Source organism: Pelophylax lessonae (genome assembly GCF_965119305.1).
Source record: "Pelophylax lessonae genome assembly, chromosome: 3".
NCBI lineage: Eukaryota > Metazoa > Chordata > Amphibia > Anura > Ranidae > Pelophylax > Pelophylax lessonae.
The window spans coordinates 346,526,844-346,548,659 of NC_138770.1; the positions used below are offsets into that span (position 1 = coordinate 346,526,844).

The 21,816-nt window shown below is 37.6% G+C and overlaps 1 protein-coding gene across 20 annotated transcripts in view; it reads left to right on the forward strand.

Annotated features, from left to right (window-relative positions):
- Nucleotides 1-21,816, forward strand: part of RIMS1 (regulating synaptic membrane exocytosis 1) — a 625,149-nt gene that overhangs the window by 361,446 nt on the left and 241,887 nt on the right. For 11 of the 20 annotated variants that reach the window (XM_082249043.1, XM_082249060.1, XM_082249062.1 and 8 more), the window contains 2 exons: nucleotides 1,979-2,082; nucleotides 7,304-7,333. In XM_082249043.1, coding sequence (XP_082105169.1) covers nucleotides 1,979-2,082; nucleotides 7,304-7,333 — 134 coding nt within the window. The remainder of the gene's footprint in view (nucleotides 1-1,978; nucleotides 2,083-7,303; nucleotides 7,334-21,816) is intronic. The other 9 variants (XM_082249059.1, XM_082249050.1, XM_082249065.1 and 6 more) reach the window with 1 other exon arrangement.

Below are 21,816 nucleotides of genomic sequence, written 5' to 3' on the forward strand. Positions count from 1 at the left end.
TCCCGCAAAGTGGTTTGCAAATAAAGCTGCCTCAGCTTGATTTATCCAAGCCATGCCCCCAACATGTTTCACTTCACTCCTGAAGCTTAATCATAGGGCCAAGAAAGATGTAGCTCGCAACTCCAGAATCCCATGAAAATCTTTATTAGCTACATAAAGGAAAAGATTAAAAACAGCTGATATGTTTCAGCATACAGCCTTGTTAACTTGCTGTGAACAAGGCTGTATGCCGAAACGCATCAGGTATTTTTAATCTTGACCTTTATGTAGCTAATAAAGATTTTCAAGGGATTCTGGAGTTTCCGGCTACATCTTTCTTGGAGCTGCGTTTTCAATGGCTGGAGGCAATTTGAGCCAGAGCACCCTGTGAAGGACTCCACCCTTGATCTATGAGGTGTTTTCCCAGTTGTGAGCGCTGTCTTTGTGCTTTGCTTAATAATAGGGGGCGAGGTGTGTGGTGGCCGGCCTATCTCTTCCCTTAAAAAACTGTTATTCTAAGGCAGGGATCCTCAAACTACGGCCCTCCAGCTGTTGCAGAACTACACATCCCATGAGGCATTGTAAAACTCTGACATTCACAGACATGACTAGGCATGATGGGAATTGTAGTTCCTGATCAGCTGGAGGGCTGAAGTTTGAAGACCCCTGTTCTAAGGGATACTGAGTGATACCAGCTGTGCTTAGGAAACTGGAAAATAAAATAAAGTTTATTGCACACAACATCAATCCAACACATACAGACCATAAACACGGCAAAAGTGAGAAATATACGTGGCAGTGAAGCAAAACCAAACCAACAACGGAACTATAATACACTATATACAACTAGGGGGAAGATGATATAACAGTGCAAGTCCAAGACTAGGACTGGGAACAAGGGGAGCAGATATTGTGTAACAGAATACAGGGAGCTAGATGCAAGATACAGAATAAGGCAGGGATCTGGTTAATCAGCAAGCAGATATATGGCTGACATGCAAAACACTAAAGCACTACTGCAAAGGGAGAAGTTATACACATTCCCAGTAGCATCAGGTGGAGCCTAATTGCTAAAATCTGCTGGCTGCTGGGAGACATCTGCTGGTGGCCATTGGAACTGTGCCCTTCTGCTGTGGGAACCACAGCAGGTGATCCAGGTACTGTTTGCATTGATAGTCTTTCGGTTTTCTAATAGGAAATTGTCAGATAAGGTTATACACCTAGTCAGAACATATGTTAAATCTTAATTATGCCATGAAAATGCATATATGTGCACTATAGTTTTTTGATTTATGGTGATACATTTATAGAATGCTAGTACAGGATAAAGCATTGAAAGCAATTACTTGGAACTCCAATGTTGGTTTTCAGGGCACACTTGAAAAGGGAGTTGTAAGGGCTCACTTTGGGATTAAAATAGTATACATAGTGTGTTATATATTTTAGCATGCACATGCAATATTTAGAAATGTGTTTATCAGCTTATAATTTTAGACGGCAATAAAAACTATTTCTACTTGTGTCAACCACAAGGTGGAGTCGAGTCGGGCCTGTCAGCAGACCCTCTGGTAAGTTCAATGGCCAGCAGTAAGTAAGAATAAGCTATGGAAAGGGCAGCATAGTTATTTAGAAAAAAGGTAAAAAAAATTAAGGCAATATTATGTTTTTCAATATCTAAATGTTCAGTGTTCATGTGTGTTGGATGGTTTCAAAATCAGAGATAAGCAAATAATAAGAAAACTGTTATGTTTATTGAAGTGATCTGGGTACAAAAGAGTAAAACTGTGAAAATACAATCTTTGGTTTGTGTTCAAATTAGTGGGAATTGAAGGCATGTCAGTTTTACAATTTGCTCATCTCTGTTCAGATTCTCTAGGTTATTTATTCTAGAAAATCTGACTTATTTTAAATTTACAAGCACATTATGAAATTTCAAATGAAAAAAAAAACTGTACGTATATGTAGATTTCTAAAATAACTTGTGCTTGTAACCTTACAGAAACCATCAACTAGGAAGCCAGTCATCCACGGGTGATTCTTCATTCAGTCGAAGAGGAAGGCAGCTTCCACAGGTCCCTGTAAGAAGCAACAGTGTAGAACAAGGTAGCCCAAGTGACCAACCACACTTGAGAGCCGTGTTTTGTGCTTTTATTTGTTCTATGAGTTATGGTGTGGATTGGTGGATTACTAATGGCCTTGCTGTGTTTTTATTGTTAAGTGATTATCTTTCTAAGTGTAAATCTTTGTGCAGGGTTTCATGTCTAGTCATGCTTGAGTATGCTTACCCAAATACGTTTGTGTTGTGCAGAAATAGAATTGTGCTCTTTGTGTATGTTAAGCATTGTCTTGCTTGTGAGATTTATGCCATGACCAAACCATGAATTTGATACAGAAGCAAAACTGGGTTACATCACTGTTGCAAAGTCATCAATATGGGAGTATCTGTGAAAAGTCATTTATCTAAACTGTATGACTCAATGGGTTGGTCATACTGTTTTTTTTTTTCTTTTATTATTAGCAATCCATACCATACTTTTTCTATATAAGAAACATAATTCTCAGCAATGTGGTGATATAGGAAACACATGAAGATCTTTATTTTGTGTATATTAAGTGACAATTTCATGGATTATGTATACTTTTAAAAGGAGCAGTTTTTATATTACAGCATGTTGTGGATGCATGCAGAATATGTATAAATGATATGAGTTATTAAACTTTCTAACTCTTTTTTTAATATCTGAATTTGATTCTTAAAATGTCAACTGGCTGTAGGAAAATAGTGTTTATATGATACCTCTCAGGTGCATTCATTTTGGGCTAGCTAAAATAAACTAATAACTGTTTTCTCTTTAATGAGTACTTTAAGAGTAGGGCCATGATATATGAACACAGAAGCAAAGCACAAATACTTTATAATTGCAGAACGTTGCACAAAGCAGTTTTAGACATTCTATGTGCCTGTAATAAGTACATTGTGGCTGTTAAAAATATTAAAGAAAACAAAGATATTTCGTAGGCTGTAAGGCACCTATTATCCAATTGTAAAGAAAGTAAGAGTGTATATATCTAAAGGTCCTGGTAAAAATAGTATGTCTGCATTTTGACATCTTCAACTCTTGTTTGGCTGTCAAATTACTAGAAAAATATATATATATAGAAAAAAAAGAAAATGGTGTATTGCCTATTCAACTCAAGAAAGAATATTTTGTATAATAATATTGGCTGCCTGTTTTTACATTACATTTAGTTGCTGCACAGTTTAAATTATAAGGCATGTATTTTGTAGGGCTATAATGTTACCTTTACAATATAATATATTAATATGTTTATATTATATAGTGCTACATATTAAGATTAAAATAAAAAAAATAGAACAAACAAGGCTAGACTGCATACATATATGAGCAGATAAACACTGGCAGTCTTTTTCTGGAGGTAGTTTGAATGTGAATACTTTACTTTAACTGCTTTAAATGCATTTGTTTGGGTTCTACTAGTTCCACTAAGTGACAGTATGGTTTTTATTGCTGTGCTACTCTAAAAAACAGTTTGTTGAAAACAATGGGCTTACCGTTGCAACCATCTAATATGTAAATGCCCAGTCTTGGAATATTCTATTTGAAATGTCTTGTTTCATTCTTATTTAAGTTGTTTAGCTATATGAGTTGGTGCAATCTTCAGATTTTTAAATATTTTCGGGGGCAAATTAGTTTTTTTTGCAGAACCTATTTCAAGAACAGTTAGCAAAATGGTGTGATTGTAATGATGTTAAAAACATCTTAACTGAAAAAATAAATAAATATATATATATATATATATATATATATATATATTTAATGCAAAGTAATTTGGAAACAACCTAAAATTTTGCACAAACGTACCTTTTCTTGGTTATTATCCTCTCATTATCAATCAGAACCACATGGGTCTCATCTTCTTCAGCGACTCCATTATGTAACTTGTAGCTGATTTGGTGGCTGGTTAGGGTTGAGGATCATCACAAAGGAAACATCTTTGTGCTTCTGAAAGCTACTACAGAAGAGCTCAGGTACCCAAGGGGCAATCTGGCACTTTCTTGTGGTGTATACTGTACATATTCATTAAGCTGATGGCTTTTTATTTTATGGAGGCCAGCAGTGATGTGCTTACTGATCTTGAGCAGCGTTTGTTATATGCATGGAAGAATAAAATCATACCGTTCTTGGGGTTTTAAACAAAAGAAATATACAATTAAAAACAAAAATGTAACAATTGCCATATGATAAAGTCTTTCCACTTCTTTCCTGTCAACTGAAACTTCAGCCACATCATTGTCTGTACTCATCTATGAGCAGATATTAGTCATCTTAGCTGCTGCTGTGAAATCTCTAGACCTACATCTGTATGAATCAACTTACATGCTGACACAGTGGTATCTATAGCAGTGCTCTGTGTCCTACTTAGCTAATCTCTTCCATTTGAATATCTCAGTGTGCTGGTAAAGGAAAGATAATTCAGTAATTTACAAGCTTTTACTTACAATATCGTTCTTGAATTAGTTTTGTTAATGTTATTTTTTCCTTTTAAATTGTCATTTGTATTCCTTTGTGGATATTGATAGGATTCTGAGTATTGTTAACAGTTATTGCATTGCTTATGTATAGTGGTTGCTGTGTACATGTAAGGAATTTCAATACCTTTTAAGGGGCATTGCCAATAGGAATTGCTGTTTTTTATTTATTTTTTTTTTTTTTTAAGAGACATTTCATGAAGCTGGCACTTTGTGAGAAATATTAAGAGATTTGTGTATTATATTAGATCTAGAAAGTAAAACAGTTGTCATTTATTAGATTGTATTCACTTAATCTATTTGACCCAAGAGCTAAGTTTACTTTTCTAATAGTTCTCATGTAGGCTAATAAACCTCTGACTCTAGAACAAAGTAGATGTCTAATACTTGGTGATAAGCTTCAATCATAAGCTGTTTAACAGTTCCACATGTGGCATAAAATTAGCCCAGACATTGACTATTTCATATATATATATATATTTACATGTATGAAATATGGAAATTAAAAATGTCGAAGGATTTATTTATTTACTATAAATGTGTAGACATTAGGTAGAGTGCAGTTAAGAGTCAGTTCACACTAAGGCGACACGACTCTGTACTACTTCGGGGGCGACTCGTGCATTGCCATGCACCACGACTTCAGAGCGACTTGTATGGACTTCACATAATGGAAGTCTATGCAAGTCACCCCGAGGTTGCCCAGAAGTAGTACAGGACCCTTTTTCTAAGTCGGAGCGACTTGTGTCGCTCCTATTATAACGGGTCCTGTAGCGGTCAATGGACCGCGAGGGAGCGTGACAAGTCGCCTGACAAGTCGCGCTAGTGTCGATCGACACTTATTCTATGTTTTTGGCACCAGTGATCGTGTCAGTCATTCATATCTTTGTGTGATAATCCTCTCACAGATAAATGGCATGTAGTTGTGGAATAATGACAGTGAGTAATGGATCGGTAAAGGATGTTAAAAACATATGTGGTACATAGTATGACATGAAGCTGTTTTTTATGCTGGTCCCTAAAGATTATGCAGTTTTATAAACAGTAAAAACATGAATATGTTTATTAGTATTCTGGGCTGGTGGCAGTGAGTCGGTTTTGTGAAAAGTGTTTACCACAATTTTGCACATAAAGACAATTTCAGGGGTCATATGACTTATAACTGTATTTCAGTAGCACAAATTAGTTTGGCATACGTAGTCCAATGTTAAGGTAAATGCACCTCCTCAGAAAACAAATTACACAGGGTCATTTATGTTTACCTAATATAGGATACTGCAGTTTTCAACCATGCATTGACAAATATGCATATTTCTTCCAATCTATAGTTAGAAAGCAAATTAACGAAACCATAGTCTTGTCAATTCTCAACGTCTATATTTAGATTACCTAAAACCAAAAACTGATTTTACTTTTGCTATATAATATGAGATTATTTCTTTGTTGACCTTAATAAAATGCTTATGTTGTAATTATAATGCTAGGAAAGATAGTTTATTCCCTTGATAAACAGATTTTTATAAAATCAATCTTTTCTTACAAATGATTTTACAAAATCATTTTTTCTTAAACCAGTGAGCTTTGTATTTAGTGAAGTGACAAGTCATTTTTATATTCTGGTAGTTTGTATAAATTGAAAAGATACCAATACTAGCATGAATTCATTTTCTACTTCAACTTTCTTGTAATATAATTATTATAACTTCTTAAAGGGTACCTGTCACCAAGAAAAGAGCCTTTCGACATGCTGGTTTTTACTAGCAAGAAACAGCAGCATGTTTTTAGCAAATCTTTCAGTATATAAATTAACATTACAATGTAATTCTAACTTTGGTCTTGCTGCAGATATTTGATAATAGTTTTGTGTCTAATTATCTGTCTAACTACAGAACACTGTCTAGTGCTTGTGACTCTACTTAACATTATATATAAAAAAAAAAAAAATGTGATTTAAATAAAAGGCACCAAAGCTGGTGATTTTCCTGTGCTGAATATTTTGTAAAGGCATCATTCAAGTTTAGTTCTTTATAATGTGTAGCCTCTTCACACGTGACAGGTTCACTTTAAATGCTTGAGAATTTGAGTTACCAAAGTTCCTTTATGAAATAATGACATCCACAAAGCAAAAGGTTGATACCATCATATTTATGTATGCGCATGTCTTCTACTACTTATTTAGCATGCTCTTAGTTTTCATGCTGCTTTTGTCTTTAAACGCTCATGCTTAAACTGTGTCATTTCATGTAGTTCAACAAGTTTGAAGTCCATTGCAATTATCTTATGTTTTCTGTTAAGTAAAAAAACATTATTCTAATGCGTAGAAAAACATGCCAGAATGTGGCACCGGTTATTGCAATGTTTAAATTTTGAACTCAGAGAAAGCTTTGTTTATTGACTTCTTTTCTGATATGTTTAAAAGGAAAACTGCAACTAAAAAGTATCTAACAGCATGGTCATTTGCATGTGAAGTCTAAGAAATTAATTGTGTCTAAATGATTTGTTTCCCTATCAGACTTGGACCAAAGGAAGTGCAAACTTTGTCTGGTTCATTTAGTCATTATATCTTTTATTTTTAAATATTGTTGTGGTTTTCCTTTACTGTACATTTTCTAATTTTCTTAAATTTGCCATATTATTTTGTGTTTTCTTAGAGTTTATAGTATTATTATTGTGTTTCTCATTTGTCTTTTTTGTAGCATGTATTGTCTAATGTATACTCTGCTGATTTCTTTCTTTTTATTTCTCATCATCCTATGCATTAAATCATTGAAGAACCAGAGCGTTATAGTTCATCTTCAACAGGTAAATATCAACCACTCTTGAATACCTGCAAGTTCAGTGCTCTTCAAAATAGAAATATCTGAAGAATCATTTTTCATAATACATAAGTTATAAACAAAGTCGTTTACTTAGTAGATCAAACTTCTTATCTCTTTGTTTAGTTAACAACACACACATAGCCATAGAAAAACTTTATTATATGGCCTATAATTCTAAATTACTTGTTTGCTGTTAAAGCTGAACTCAAAGCAAACAGTCAAATACATACGTAGATAAAATACATAGAAGAGGGCTGTTTTACCTGTGAAAGGATTTGTATTTCTGTTTATCCAGTCCTGAGTATTACCCATTATTGCCTCCTGAAGCATAGGAGAACTGATCGTCCTTTGCTGCAATTAGGTAACCCCAGATTAATCAGCTTTCATTCTGCCCTCTCCTCCCATTAACATGTCCCCCAGTTAGCACTTGAGCACTGTAGTGCTGCTTCTTCACCATCCCGGTCTGAGTTCTGCTACACAGGGACTGCAAGAGCCCATATTTAGGTACTTATGCTGTTGGCATTTAAAGTAGAAAATATATCCATCAATACTCCACCTTTTAGATGCTGGCTTCTCATTACATGGTATCATAAATCACAAATACTTAATTATTTTACCTTTACACAAATATGTAAATACCCTTTTCATGTTTTTCTTTGCATTCAAGTAACTGCAAAGCTCTGGTTCCTCTGTGTAAATGAGCGGCTTCTGGGTGTGAACTCTCACCCCAGCTAACAATACCTAGAGAGTGAAAAGGGGAGACAGTGCTCAAAGATACCACAATATCCTATTTACCATCATAAAGTGCAAATGATATGTAATTCATAAAAATACAAATGAGAAAACACACACTTAAAAATCATATGAAGAGTAAACCCCCAACCGGTTCTTCAAAGTGCAGAAATTTATAATAAATTCCTGAGAAAATAAAAAGTCTGTGCTTATCAGAGTTTTATTTTGAATACTGGTGCAATAGTGCAATAAACCAAAATAATTCCAAAGTGCTATGTGCTCAGTGCAAAGGGGATATCCACATGCAGGATCAGAACACCGGGGGAATCCGCCACCGAGTTATGCACCCACTTACCAGACGACCCCTTGGGTCTAGCTCGGGTAAATGGTCTTTGGAATGGTTCCCAGATAGTCCACAACTGTTCCCTTGTGTAGGTCCCACTAGGATGTGTGAAGATCCGTTCCACTGTTCCCAAGGAATTAATATGCGTCCACTGTATATCCTCCTAATGGGTGTGGTGGTCTCAAATGGGGCACAAGGAAGGAGGGAAACTCATGGTATAGTATGTATGTACTTTCTTTAATCAAAAAAACGTAGTCTCTTACATGTACAATAAGAACAATGCGGCTCTCAGCCAGGAAGTGCAGCGATGCCGGTATGCGTTCCGGCGTGCGTTCCAATAGCTGGAAGTGACGTGGGCGTAGTGCGTGACCCATTCAAGTAACTGCAAAGCTCTGGTGCCTCTATGTAAATGAGCGGCTGCTGGGTGTGAACTCTCACCCCAGCCAACAATAACTAGAGTAGTGGACACTGATGGGTGACCTTACTGCTCTATGTGATTATGCCCCATTGTCAGCCCTCCACATATACACAGAGGAGCTAGACTGCAAAGAAAAATATAAAAAAAAAAGGTATTTACACTGCGATTTGTGCTAAAATCTATGCAGGGAGCAATGGGGGAGACAGCATTTAAAAGGTGGGATATTTTATAACCTTAAAGTTGGAGTAAACTCCCTTGTATGATTTTTACCTATATGTAAACCTATAATAAGGGCTTACCTCTAGGTACAGCAAATATCTCTTAAACGTGCACGGTATAGGAGATATTTACTATAGATGCAGCTGGTGATGTCACCGGCGCATGTGCTTTGAAGGAACGGCCAAGACGTCATCGCTGGCACGGCCATTCATATCGTCGCAGCCCGGGAACCCAGAAGGAAGACCGGGTGAAGATGGAAGCGCCTTCACCAGTGACATCGCGTCGCTAGAGGGATTCATTTTCATGTAAGTCTGTCATAATGTTCTAGCATGCGATGCATAACTGCACATTATGACTTAAACTGCCTGGTGCCTATTTTTATTTATATATTTTTTATGCAGTTTACTACTGTTTTATCTTGTACTTAACAAAAAATACATTAATAATGAGAGTACAATAGAGTACAATTAGACTTTACTTAGTTTGCTAGAAAGATTTCCCCTTGCTTCCTATACTGCTGACAATGTTTTACCAGACAGTACATACGGAGAGTTCTCCAACAGCAACACATATAGAAAAAAAAAAACATTTCTAGTAGAGTAGTAGTAGGCTTTAACCCCCATTCACTTGTTGCAAATCTTTCCCTATTTGGCACCTTTGAATGGTGCCTATGCCGATCGTCCGACCTCCTGTGTTCAGAATGCAGCAGGGCAACCGCTCAGTGCAGAACTCGGAAACAAGTAGAGATCACTGGTGTAGCAGTGTCTACATCAGTGATTTTAAGCTTCCAGGGAACTCGACCAGCTATGGTATATCCATAATAAATATAACAAAAAAGTGTTGTGCTGTCATTTTACATTGACAATCCAAATATTATGCATATATCTTTCAACTCATAACACATGTGCAAAAAAATTGACAAGTGCAAAAGGAAAAACATTTTTTGTAAACCTTCATAAGTAGTGAGAACGATAGTGAAAAAGTTCACTTTTATTAGTCACAAGCAAATGCAGTGAAAAGGGATATATACTAAGCTGCACCATTCCCTGCTTTCCTGGCCCCTGAAGATGTAAATGTTGATAAAAAGTATCAGTCAGAGTTTTGTGACATCATCAGGCGCACATGCTGAGCAGCGCAACTTTTCATGTGCCCCTTTACTGCCTTTGCTTGTGAGTATTATTTTTAAGTAATAAACACAGTGGGTGGATTTACTAAAGACAAATAGACTGTGCACTTTGCAGTTGCTTCAGCGCTTAGTAAATGAGCAAAAGCTCTACTGACTTCCAACATCCAATCATGTGCAAGCAAAAATGCTATTTTTTAAATTTTCCTTGCACATGATTGGGTATTCTTTGCAAAGTGAAGGTATACCTCATTTACTAAGCTCTGGAGCAACTGCACTTTGCGAAGTGCACAGTCTATTTGCCTTTAGTAAATCAACCCCAGATTGTTTAGTGGTATTATGCTATGTGGAGTCTTTTTTCTATGCTATGTGGCCGCTTTATCAATTGATGCTCTGTAGCCAGAAAAGTATGCTGGTGGAGCTTATTTCCATCTATTTTAATCCATTGTTTTGGGAAGTGCATTGGACCCCCTGTAATTAGGGGTCTTAATCTCTGGTAAGAAGGCTGTTATGTTGGTGGAGGAGAGTGTTACCGGCTGCATTATACACAGCGTTTTTGGAACTTATGAAAGTGGACTTTTTCACTATTGTTTTCATTATTTTTTAATATTTATAAAAAAAATCATTATTTTTTTAAACTTTCTGGATTTTATTTTATTTTTTTAATAATGTTTACATTGGAACATAAAAAATACTGTAAAAAAAAAAAAATATGTATATATTAAGACAGATCTTGTATAAATAAATAGTGAAAGCTATGTTAAAAATATGAAATCTTGAAATCTTGCATAATGGTTGGTTAAGTAGGTTGGGAAATATTAAATATTAGACAAGAAGTAGAGAAAAGTATTACATGCATGGATGAGAGCTCCAGTGAACTCGATTCTGCAAACCCTGTAGTAGTACAGGGACAAGATTGTTTAGAGACTGTCCAGTTAAGTTTAGGTGTACAAGAAGAGGAAAAGGGGGAAAAGGAGAGACGGTATAATAAGAAAGAGGGGAAAAAACACATAACCTCCAAAATGCCTACCTCCCTCTATTCTATCTCATAATATTGTGCAGAGAATACAGGTACCCCTTTTGTTTTGGTTGTCTTGTGTGCCAGTTAGAAGAGATAATTATCCGGTATTCCGATCCAAGGGTACAAAATAATCTTTTTCTTTTGCACTTGTCACTTTTTTATACTTTTTCACACTTGTTTTGAGTTGAAGAATATATGCATTGCATTTGGATTGTCATATTAAAGTGATAGCGCAACACATTTTTTATATGTATTAATATTTAAAGTGATTGTAAAGTCTCATTTAAAAAAAATAATAAATAACAAACATGTTCTATTTACCTGCTCTGTGCAGTGCATTTGCACAGGGCAGCCTGATACCTCCTCTTCTGGGGCTGCTCTTGGCCCCTCCTTCCTGACGAGTGCCCCCACAGCAAGCAGCTTGCTATGGGGGAACCTGAGCCAAGCTCCAGCTCCCTGGGTCCATTCAGACACCGAGGTTCTGTTGTGCCCCACCCCCTCTCTCTCCTGATTGGCTTACCAACTTTGATTGACAGCCACAGGAGCCAATGGTGCCACTGCTGTGTCTTAGCCAATCAGGAGGGAGAGCCCTGGACGGCCGAGGGACTCATGGACATTGCTGGACAGAGATGGGGTTTAGGTAAGTATTAGGGGGTGCTGGGGAGGCTGCTGCACACAGAAGGCTTTTTATTTTAATGCATGTATTAACATAAAAAAAACCTTCTGCCTTTACAACTTCTTCAAAATGTGTTTGTGGATATTTTGTGGGTGATGCTGTCTGCTTGTACTAGCTAACAATTTATATTGAATACATACAGTGCAGAGTTCACATGATTTTCACTATGGTATATCCGTACTTACATTGTTCCAAGGTGGATCAATATAACTATGTATTAAATATCCATACTTGGAATTCTTCTTTAAATCTTTTACTTTTAAAGCACAGTATGTCATTGAAGTTGCAGCAGATACTACAGACACTACAGATCTGGGCCTTTAGCACTGATTGGAGGCTGTGAGTTGAGGAAAATTAAGAGATTTAAAATGCTGCAGCAGGCAGAGATAAGGGACATTTCTTTAACTGTGCAGATCTACAGAAAAGATATACCTCCAATGTTATCTCTTCTGTACATTGTTGGGTGGCCAGTCTTCAAGACTGCCAGTCACACACTTTTTACTTGGAAAATACTTCTCTTTTTCAATAAGAGCATCTGTGGGAGAGGGCAGTAAACAATGCAACATGCAGTTAACTTTATTGTTACATATTTACAGTATTGAGTTTGTCAACTATTTTGAGTTAAATATTTTGTGAAACTGCTAATGCTGTGAAATTCTGAAAATTCTCAGCCCCTTTGTCAGTAAAAAGCAGGCTAGCTTTTTCTTTACTGACATAGTTATTAAAGTAATTCTAAAGGCAGAAGGTTTCTTATCTTAAGGCATTCTCTGCATTAGGGCAAAAAAAAAAAAAAAAACCCTTCAATTTTCAGCTTTCCCCCGCCCCTTATACTTTCCTGAGCCCAATCTTGATCCAGCTCTGTGCCCGAAAGTTGCTTTCTCCACTCTCTCCTCACTATCAATGGAGGCATCCATTGGCTCCCACTGCTGTCAATCACAGCCTGCGAGGAGATGGCAGGGGATGGGGCCAAGCCACGCTCTCTGTGTCAATAGACATTGATAGCGCATGAGTGCCCCCATAGCAAATTGATTGCTATGGGGGCACTTAGAAGGAGGGAGTTACCAGGAGCTCCGGCAGAGGACTTCTAAGTGCCCCCATAGCAATCAATTTGCTATGGGGGCACTTAGAAGGGGGGAGGAACCAGGAGCTCCGGCAGAGGACTTGAGAAGAGGAGGATTGCACAGCGAAGGTAAGGATACTATGTTTGTTATTTTAAAAGAAATTGCCTTGAAGCATAAGGTCTCGAGTTTATCTGGGCGTATAAACACCCAAGGATTGGGAGTTCTTTGTTGAGTCTCCCTAAAAACGTGGGTGGCTTGGTGGTTCTTGTTCTTTATAGATACTATCAAGCAACCCACTTAAGCAGTTTGATTGATTGGTGCTGACATGGATATTTTAAACTTATTTTAAACTTTGGCCGAATTTTGAACAAGCGCAAATTTACGTGCTGCTGCTGCTGCATAGGGCCCCATGGTGTTATAGGGACCTTCTGCCTGGCCTTAAAACACACCCACTTATTGGACCTACGACACGTATATGTTATCGGCTTTTTGCCAATAATGAGTTATCCTCTTTGGAATCCCCATTTTTCCTATTTTGGGTAATCGGAGCTTTACTCCGGGTTTGCGAAAAGGAGCCTTTGGTACATTACTTGATTCAGGACTGTACCAGGCTTCTCACTTTGTGATATCAGGGGCCTACATTACAGGCTTTGATAGCTGGTACGGGCCCATATCATTTGGACTTTTGGCGAGCTGTTCAAATAAGCCACATTTTACATACTTTACCGTCTATGGCCGAAGTCTATCCCCACTGGAAGAATACTATATTGAGTCAGGTCCACTTTTCCATACTCTTTCGAAGATGTAATCCATGTTGGTTTTGCCACTGGAAGACTACCAGTTACCCTTCTTGAGAAATCTGGATCTGGATAAAACTTTTACGCAAAGCCAACGTACCAATATAATGTTCTTTACAATAAAATCTTCAACTTGCACGAAAATGCAGGAAACAAATTTTAAGATTCTCTCCCAGGGGGGTACTGGACTCCATCCCTTCTTTATAAGTGTTTTCTGAATGCCTCAGATCAATGTTGGCGCTGTCAGGAGGAACATGGGACATTGCTACATATTTTTTGGTCATGCCCTAAAATATGGCGTTTTTGGGGAGAGGTTCGGAAGATAATTTTAAAATTATTTGATTATAATATTCCGGAAAATCCCTGCTGAAATATATAAGGAATATGCTCTTTGTCACCTATTGAATGCAGCCAAATCCTGTATCCCCCTTAACTTGGAAACAGGCAGGCTGTGGCTTAGGAAGGTAGAGGAGTTGAACCTCATGGAATATGTTTATCTACAAGTATTCAGAGGAGGGAAGGGCTCTAATTGGCGTGGGCCTTGTTATTTAATTAAAGTGATGTAATAGGTTTTCTGTTCTCAGAACCTGAGCAACACCCCCCCCCCCCTTTTTTATTTCACAGATTTTTGACCTATGTTGATCAGAGTTAAACTAATTAGGTTTTCCCTCTTTGTGATTACTGTTTTGACGTGTTTTGTAATTATTAACTTTGTATTGTAGATTTTACTGGAAATTGTATGTTTATTGTTTTTTTGTGTTTCTTTTCTTTTCACATAAAATAAAGATTAAATTGGAAAAAAAATTCCCTTGACAAATGCTTTAATTATACATTTTAATCAAATTATTGTTGATATTTCTCTCCTAGTTTGAGCAAATATTATAAGACCCAACAGCAGGTATTTGTGAAGTTTAGTTCTTGCACAGAGGATGGTTGAGTCCCTTCAGCATAACTGATGGAGTATTTCTACTCTCGGGCAGCCCAGACAGAGTGCACAGCATGTCAATGACATTTATGGATATAAACATGGGTCAAGCGTATAGGGGTGTGCAAAAAATATAAAATATATATTTTTTTGCAAACACCTGTATGCTGTACTCGTGTTTATGATTGCACCGCTTACTTATACATAAGTTTGGTAGCCTACAGGCATTCATGTCAATGGAACGCTGTACACTGCCCCTGGGTTGCCTGGCCATGGGAGTTATGCTGAAGATTCTTTGCTGGCACAAGTGTAAGATCCCTAAGACTATATGTGGTTGTGATATTTAATTAAAATTTTTTGCTATTGCCATGTATTTGAACTGCCCTGTATTCCTTTCAGTCTGTTTGTACTTTTTTTTTAACTTCACAATTCGAGGTTGCAAAAAATCAAATACTGAAAACCTAACATCTGTAGTTAATTTTCCGATTCCCACTTAATTGTGTCAAGGAAGTCTTGAAAAAAAAAAAACTATGATAGTGTATCAAGGAATATTTACCAAAATGCCTAATTAGTAGATGAGAACACTTTCCTCTATGTGAAAGAATGTAAGGCAGTTATAATTGGGAGCTTTGAATAACATACCACTTATAACTAATTTACAGAATCTAATAATTATCAAACTAATATTGTCCTAACTTTTGCATATAATAAAATAAGTTACTTTACTGTACAAGAGGTTTTAAAGTGTATCAAATCTGGGTGATCCAGTATCAGATCTGGGTCATGTCCAATATGACTAACATTTGAAGTTAGGCCTTTGCCTTGCAGTTTGTGACAAGAAATAGTAGTTTTTGACAGTCACAAAGAAATTTTCTGAAGATTTCTTTTCTTACATTGGGATAATGCAAACATTATTTCACATTATGTCCTAAAATACAAAAGGTACAAACCTAACGCAGACAGTGAGCATTACAAAAATCTGTTTTGAAGATTTTTTTTGCACCACAAAAATGATTGGACATTATTTCACTGTATATTATGTCTTATATACAGAAACCTGATGAGGCTGCACTGATGGGCACTGATAGGTTGCACTGAAAGCAGAATATAGACTTGTTAGCAGCACTGGTGGGGAGAGCTTGGGACTGATGTCCCTCTAACAGAAGCCAGTGACTGCCTTTATTTTTTTCTCCACACGCTGTCAAGGACTCAGTGATCACAGATCGCCACCCGGGGCGAGTGGGAAGTGGGAGAATGGGAGGACGTCCAGGTACGTCCTTCTGGCATTTTAGGCCCGTGCATGAAGTGGTTAAAAATAAATGTTCTGAAGATTTTTTTGCACCAGAATAATGCAATTTTTGGACATTATTTCACCATATAGTATGTAGTGCTGGGCGAACAGTTCGGCCCAAGCATGAGTTTGCCCCACAATGCCGAATGCCCCACAATGCACTGGGCTGACGCACTTTGAAAGCTTTGCCCAATTAGGGCACATAGCACTGTCAGAGCCATGATTGGACACTGTCATGATGACTCTCTCCAATCATGGCTCGTTGCTCTTAGTCCCACCCCACACTGTAAAAATATCCTTCCCATAGCACCCATGTGCAGTGTGATATTGGTGTGGAGAGAGATAGAACAGGGCTCTGTTCATTGCTACTAGCGAGTTAGTGTGCTATAGTGTGCTAATGTGATTCTATTGTGAGTGTAAACTATCAGTTTAGTGTGAATCTAGTGATAGTGCAGTGCGAGTGTAGTGCAACCATTCATTTTTACCTTAGTGTCAGTTTAGTGTGTCTGAGCAGGGTTACAGCAGGATATTTCAGTGCGTCAGTGTAGAGTGTCAGGGCAGTGATACTGCATTATATTGTAGTACGTCAGGGTAGTTTTACTGCAGTATATTGCAGTGCGTTAGTGCACGTTTACTGCAGTATAGTTAAGCGCATTAGTTCATGTTTACTGCTGTATATTGCAGTGCATTAGTGCACAGTTACTGCAGTAAATTGCAGTGCATCGGTGCAAGGTTACTGCAGTATAGTCAGGTGAGTTAGTGCATGTTTACTGTAGTATAGTAAAGTGTGTTAGTACACGTTTAAGGCAGTATATTGCGGTGCATTAGTATACGTTTATGGCAGTATATTGCAGTGGGTTAGTGCAGGTTTACTGCAGTATAGTGAAGTGTGTTAGTCCTCATTTATTGCAGTACATTGCAGTGCATTAGTACACGTTTACAGCAGCATATTGCAGTGTGTTAGTGCACGTTTATTGCAGTATTTTGAAGTGCATTGGTGCACTTATACCACAGTATATTGAAGTGCGTCAGAGCACATTTACTGAAGTTCATTGAAGTGTGTCAGGGCACGTTTACTGAAATATATTGAAGTGCGTCAGTGCAGTTTTACTACAGTATATTGTAGTGTGTCATTGGAATGTGTCTGTATAGTGAGTACTGAAGTTAAAGTTCACCAAACACCACTTTCCATTGATTAAAGTGCATCCACCTACACATTTCCCCATCTCTAAAACATTTAGTTAATAAGCCCCCCCATCATGTCTGGGAGGCCAACATGGAGAGGCAAACGTTCCCATGGCACTGTGAGGGGACCAGCAGCGTATGTGTCCACAGGCAAAGGTGGACGTGGTCCATCCTCAGGCAGGGCTCCATTTCCTCTTGTTTAGTGATGTTGCCCGTGCTATCCAGCCACAGCATGCAGAGGAGGTGGGGGACTGGCATACTAAACCATCCTCATCCTCCATCCCCCAAGCAGAGACTAGTGCACAGTCCACCGCAGCTGCCAGAGCACCTTATTCTGCCTCCTTGTCTACAGGTACTCCTGCCATAGTCCCAGCATCATGCATGGAGGAGTCAGCTGAATTATTTGAACACAGCGTCAGCCATTTGCTCCTTGATGATGCACAGGCTACTTGATTAAGATGTTGGTTCTGAGGTTGAGGAAGGGAGTAACATGACCCTACAGAGAGAGAAGAACACTGATAAACTTTAAATTGGCAGTCATGGTACTCCATGATCTTGGGCCTAAGTGTACTATAATTTGATTTGGCTTCTTCACAAAAGGCTTGCTTACTGTGGGGCAAAACTTTGTTATTTCCATCCAAAGTCTGCTAAAGAGACACCAGAATTTACCAAAAATTCTCTAATCTTGTTCTGTGTGCACTAAAATGTGGCCTTATGCAGACTGGCTACCCAAGCCCTTGTTTTTAATTTAAGAAAAAAAGCTTGCAAGGAAAATCAATTTAAATGTCCTTTTTATTCTTTATATATGTCAGTTTTGCTGCAGCAGGTTCAATACATGGTACAGATGTGCTACTTTATAGACATACTAAAGGGAACCCCCAGGCACTATATTTAGGGGAATTTTTCATGTTTATTATTTCTTTTAAAGCATCAGTAAATCACTGCTCATTTAAAAATTATGTTTTTTACAAACTTTTTTTCATTGATACATGTACTAGTACCTGGACCCCCATACCCTTTGTATGCCCAATAACTTGCATCTAAGCTTTAAAAATGGGCACTTCGGGTCCTAAAGACTTTAACCACTCCAGCTCCAGAAGGTTTTACCCCCTTAATGACCAGGCCATTTTTTTGCGATTCGGCACTGCGTTACTTTAACTAACAATTGCGTAGTCGTGCGACACAGTACCCAAATACAATTTATGTCCTTTTTTCCCACAAATAGAGCTTTATTTTGGTGGTGTTTGATCACCTCTGAGGTTTTTTAATTTTGCACTATAAACAAAAAAATAGCGACAATTTTGAAAAAAAAACAACAATATTTTTTACTTTCTGCTATAAAACATTCCCAATAAAAACATAAAAAAATCGAATTTGTTTTTTATCAGTTTAGGCCAATTTGTATTCTGCTACATATTTTTGGTAAAAAAATCCCAAAAAGCGTATTTTAATTGGTTTGTACAAAAGTTACAGCGCTTACAAACTACGGGATAGATTTTTGGACTTTTTTTTATTAGTAATGGCAGCGATCAGCCATTTTTAGCGGGATTGCGATATTGTGGCGGACAGATTGGACCCCTAACTGACATTTTTTACACTTTTTTGGGACCAGTGACATTAATACAGTAATCAGTGCTAAATAATATGCACTGTTACTGCATAAATGACACTGGCAGGGAAGGGGTTAACACTGGGGGTGATCAAGGGGTTAAGTGTGCTCCTAAATGTGCTTGCTAACTGTGGGGGTGCTCTAAAAGCCACAGAGAGATCGGTGTTTCAGCTTAGCTGAAACACACAATCTTTCTGTGCCTGTGTGACAAGAGTGCCGTCTGCTTTATTTACATAGGCAGGGGGCTCTTCTGTCAGTTTCCCCCGAAGATTGCGGGAGGCCGGCGGCGATCGAGCCCGATCCTCCCGGGGTCTGGCTCCTGCTGTGTCTAATCACAGAGGGAGCAAGACCGCATATACATAATCATGTACATGTATGTGATTATGCGCAGCCGAGCCGCCCTGCCACAGTAAATCTGCATGGGGCGGTCGCAAGTGGTTATTGGGGTTCATTGTGCAGCTCCGAACTTTTGCGATGTTCGAAAGTTCCAGCGCAAACCCTACAGGGAGTCATTCGGCCCATCTCTAATAGTATGTCTTACAATACAAAAGGAAAAAACCTAAGACAGACATTTGGGTGCGCTCTCCCACCCCTGCACACCTTTCACATTAGGATGAGCGGCTTAATCTCCATAGAGAAGCAGGCTACCTGCACACAGTTCTAGGTGGCTCCGACTGCATAAACAAGGTGCTCATTCATGCTGTATAGACCACAGTGCCTGTGTGAATGAGGCCTTATACTGATCTAACAAGTAGGATTTTGAATCAGACCAGTGGGTATATAAGTGAGGTATGTGTGAATACATCTCCACTATTTTGAAGGCAGTCATCTTGAATTATTTTCTGTAATTGGCTTACTTTGTATCCTTATTGGTTATGACCTGTCACAGTGTAGACACCAAACAATCATGTTGAGAATACTCTAGACATTTACTAGCACCATTATACAAATGTGTTCAATTTGCAGTCTGTTTTTAACATGTAGTAATTCTTATTGGATTCTAGCAAAAGTTTAATGATGAATATCATCAAAATATCCACATTCTAGATCTTTGTTACATGCACCATAGACTTCAAATATACCCAGAGTTAACAATCATTCACAGGAGGTAAAGTCATAGCCCACTGATTGGTGCATGCTGGCTAATTGAAAACGAAGCTGTAGTAAAACAACCCAAATAAAGCAACAGACCGCCCACACAGAGGAGTTTTATGATCACAACATACTCTTTCATTATACCGTATAACATCAGCAATGTAATAACAATACAAATATAGTTATATTTGACAATCCAATATAAGCTTACTTGAAGAATCTCCTGTCATGTTGTGAGTGCTGCATGTTTGCTACACTTAAATTACCTAAAATGACATTCAATTCTAAATATGTTAGTGTAGCCACATAATCCCTCTACTATCCAAAATTATTGAGTTGAAGTCAGGAAGGTTACATTCAAGATGGCAAGTGGCTCTGATACACTGGATACATGCATTAGTCTAATGCAGAAAGGCAACCTTAGATTAATCTAACCATTGCATTTTGGTATCAACATTTGTGAAGCATGAATGGTCACAGAAAAGAGCACTGGGAGAGTTGCTTTACCTTGAAGGATCTAGTGAGATGGAAAGCTACCTAAGATTGTATATTGTACTTTGCTGATCTAACAAAAATAAACTGGTATTTTAATTAGCTTGAAACATGATGTGGTCCTAAATAGAGAATGTGGTTGCAAGAGACCAGTTTGTTGGCCAGCTTTGGTTACATTTTCTTTTGGGGCTGCAATCCACCAGTCACTAATATTTTGCTGTCTAGTAAGCCATTAGTAGACACTATGGCCAGTTCTCCTCTCCATCCTCAAAATAAAATGGCAATTTTTTTAAAACCAAAACATTTTCCATTTTACATGTACGTAAAACTGAAATATGTGAACTTTTATACTAACTCTTTATTTAACAATTTATTTTTTATAATAAGTAAATGTTGTGGTTGTGTATCAAGTCACAATAAAGCTATGCTTGACTAAAAAAAGGTATAATGACATATTCAGTAACATTGTAAACTTAAAGCAACCTTAAATGCTGCATTTTATCACAGCTCACTGCACCGTACCTACGGGCAGCATTGCAGTGAGAATGGAAGCAGTGACTGGTTTTCTTCCAGTGTGGAAAACCACCAATCAATGCATTATGTGAGAAGGAGCCCTTACACTTTATATTTCTTTCCATTTTTTTTGTTTGACCAAAAAGTTCAATTTGAGCATCTTTATTTGATTGAATCTTGAAAATCAATGCTGACTGTATTTTAACCATCAGTTCAATTAAAATGTTTATATATATTATGAAGATGCAGCTTCAAATGTAGAGCTTCATGAGTCCTACACCTGAACAGACACTTTTTCCAAATCAATTATAAACCACCTCCCAATGGTGGCCATACACTATGTGAAAAATCGGCCGATTTGGCCAGTTAATGGGCACGAATCGGTAATCGGTTGTGATGGTTTTGAGCCGAAAAAACGAAGGACAAGTTTGGAAATTTTCTGCCGAATGAGCGATAAATTGAAAGGTTAATGTGTTTCTCGTCCAAACTGTTTGCACTAGGTATATGTGAAAAACTAACAAAAAACAGATTCATTTATGTCTATTGAATGATTTATCGATCATTACATGATGGCACAATCATCTGCTCTCTCGGCCAAGTGTTATGTTTTTCAAAAATGAATTTGAATGATTTTTCGTATAATGCATTAAAAGTTTTTTTTTCAGTAATTTAAATGTTTTTGGAAAAAGTGCTGATGGTCAACTGTATCAAAGTCAGGAGAAAGGTGTAAATAGTAGGTTGTTAGTGAGTTTTAGTAGGACAGTTTCTGTGGAGTATAGAGGAGTGGAGTATAGAGGGAAAAATCCAGGCTTAGGTGGTCGACAAGGTTGTTGTCAGTGACAAAAAAAAAAAAAAAAAACTACTTGTGCGCTAACCAGTAAACTTATTATTATCGGCAACACATAATGTTCTCCCATGGGGGGGATTCAATCAAATTCCTGATGGGTCTTAAACACAGAGCTCCAA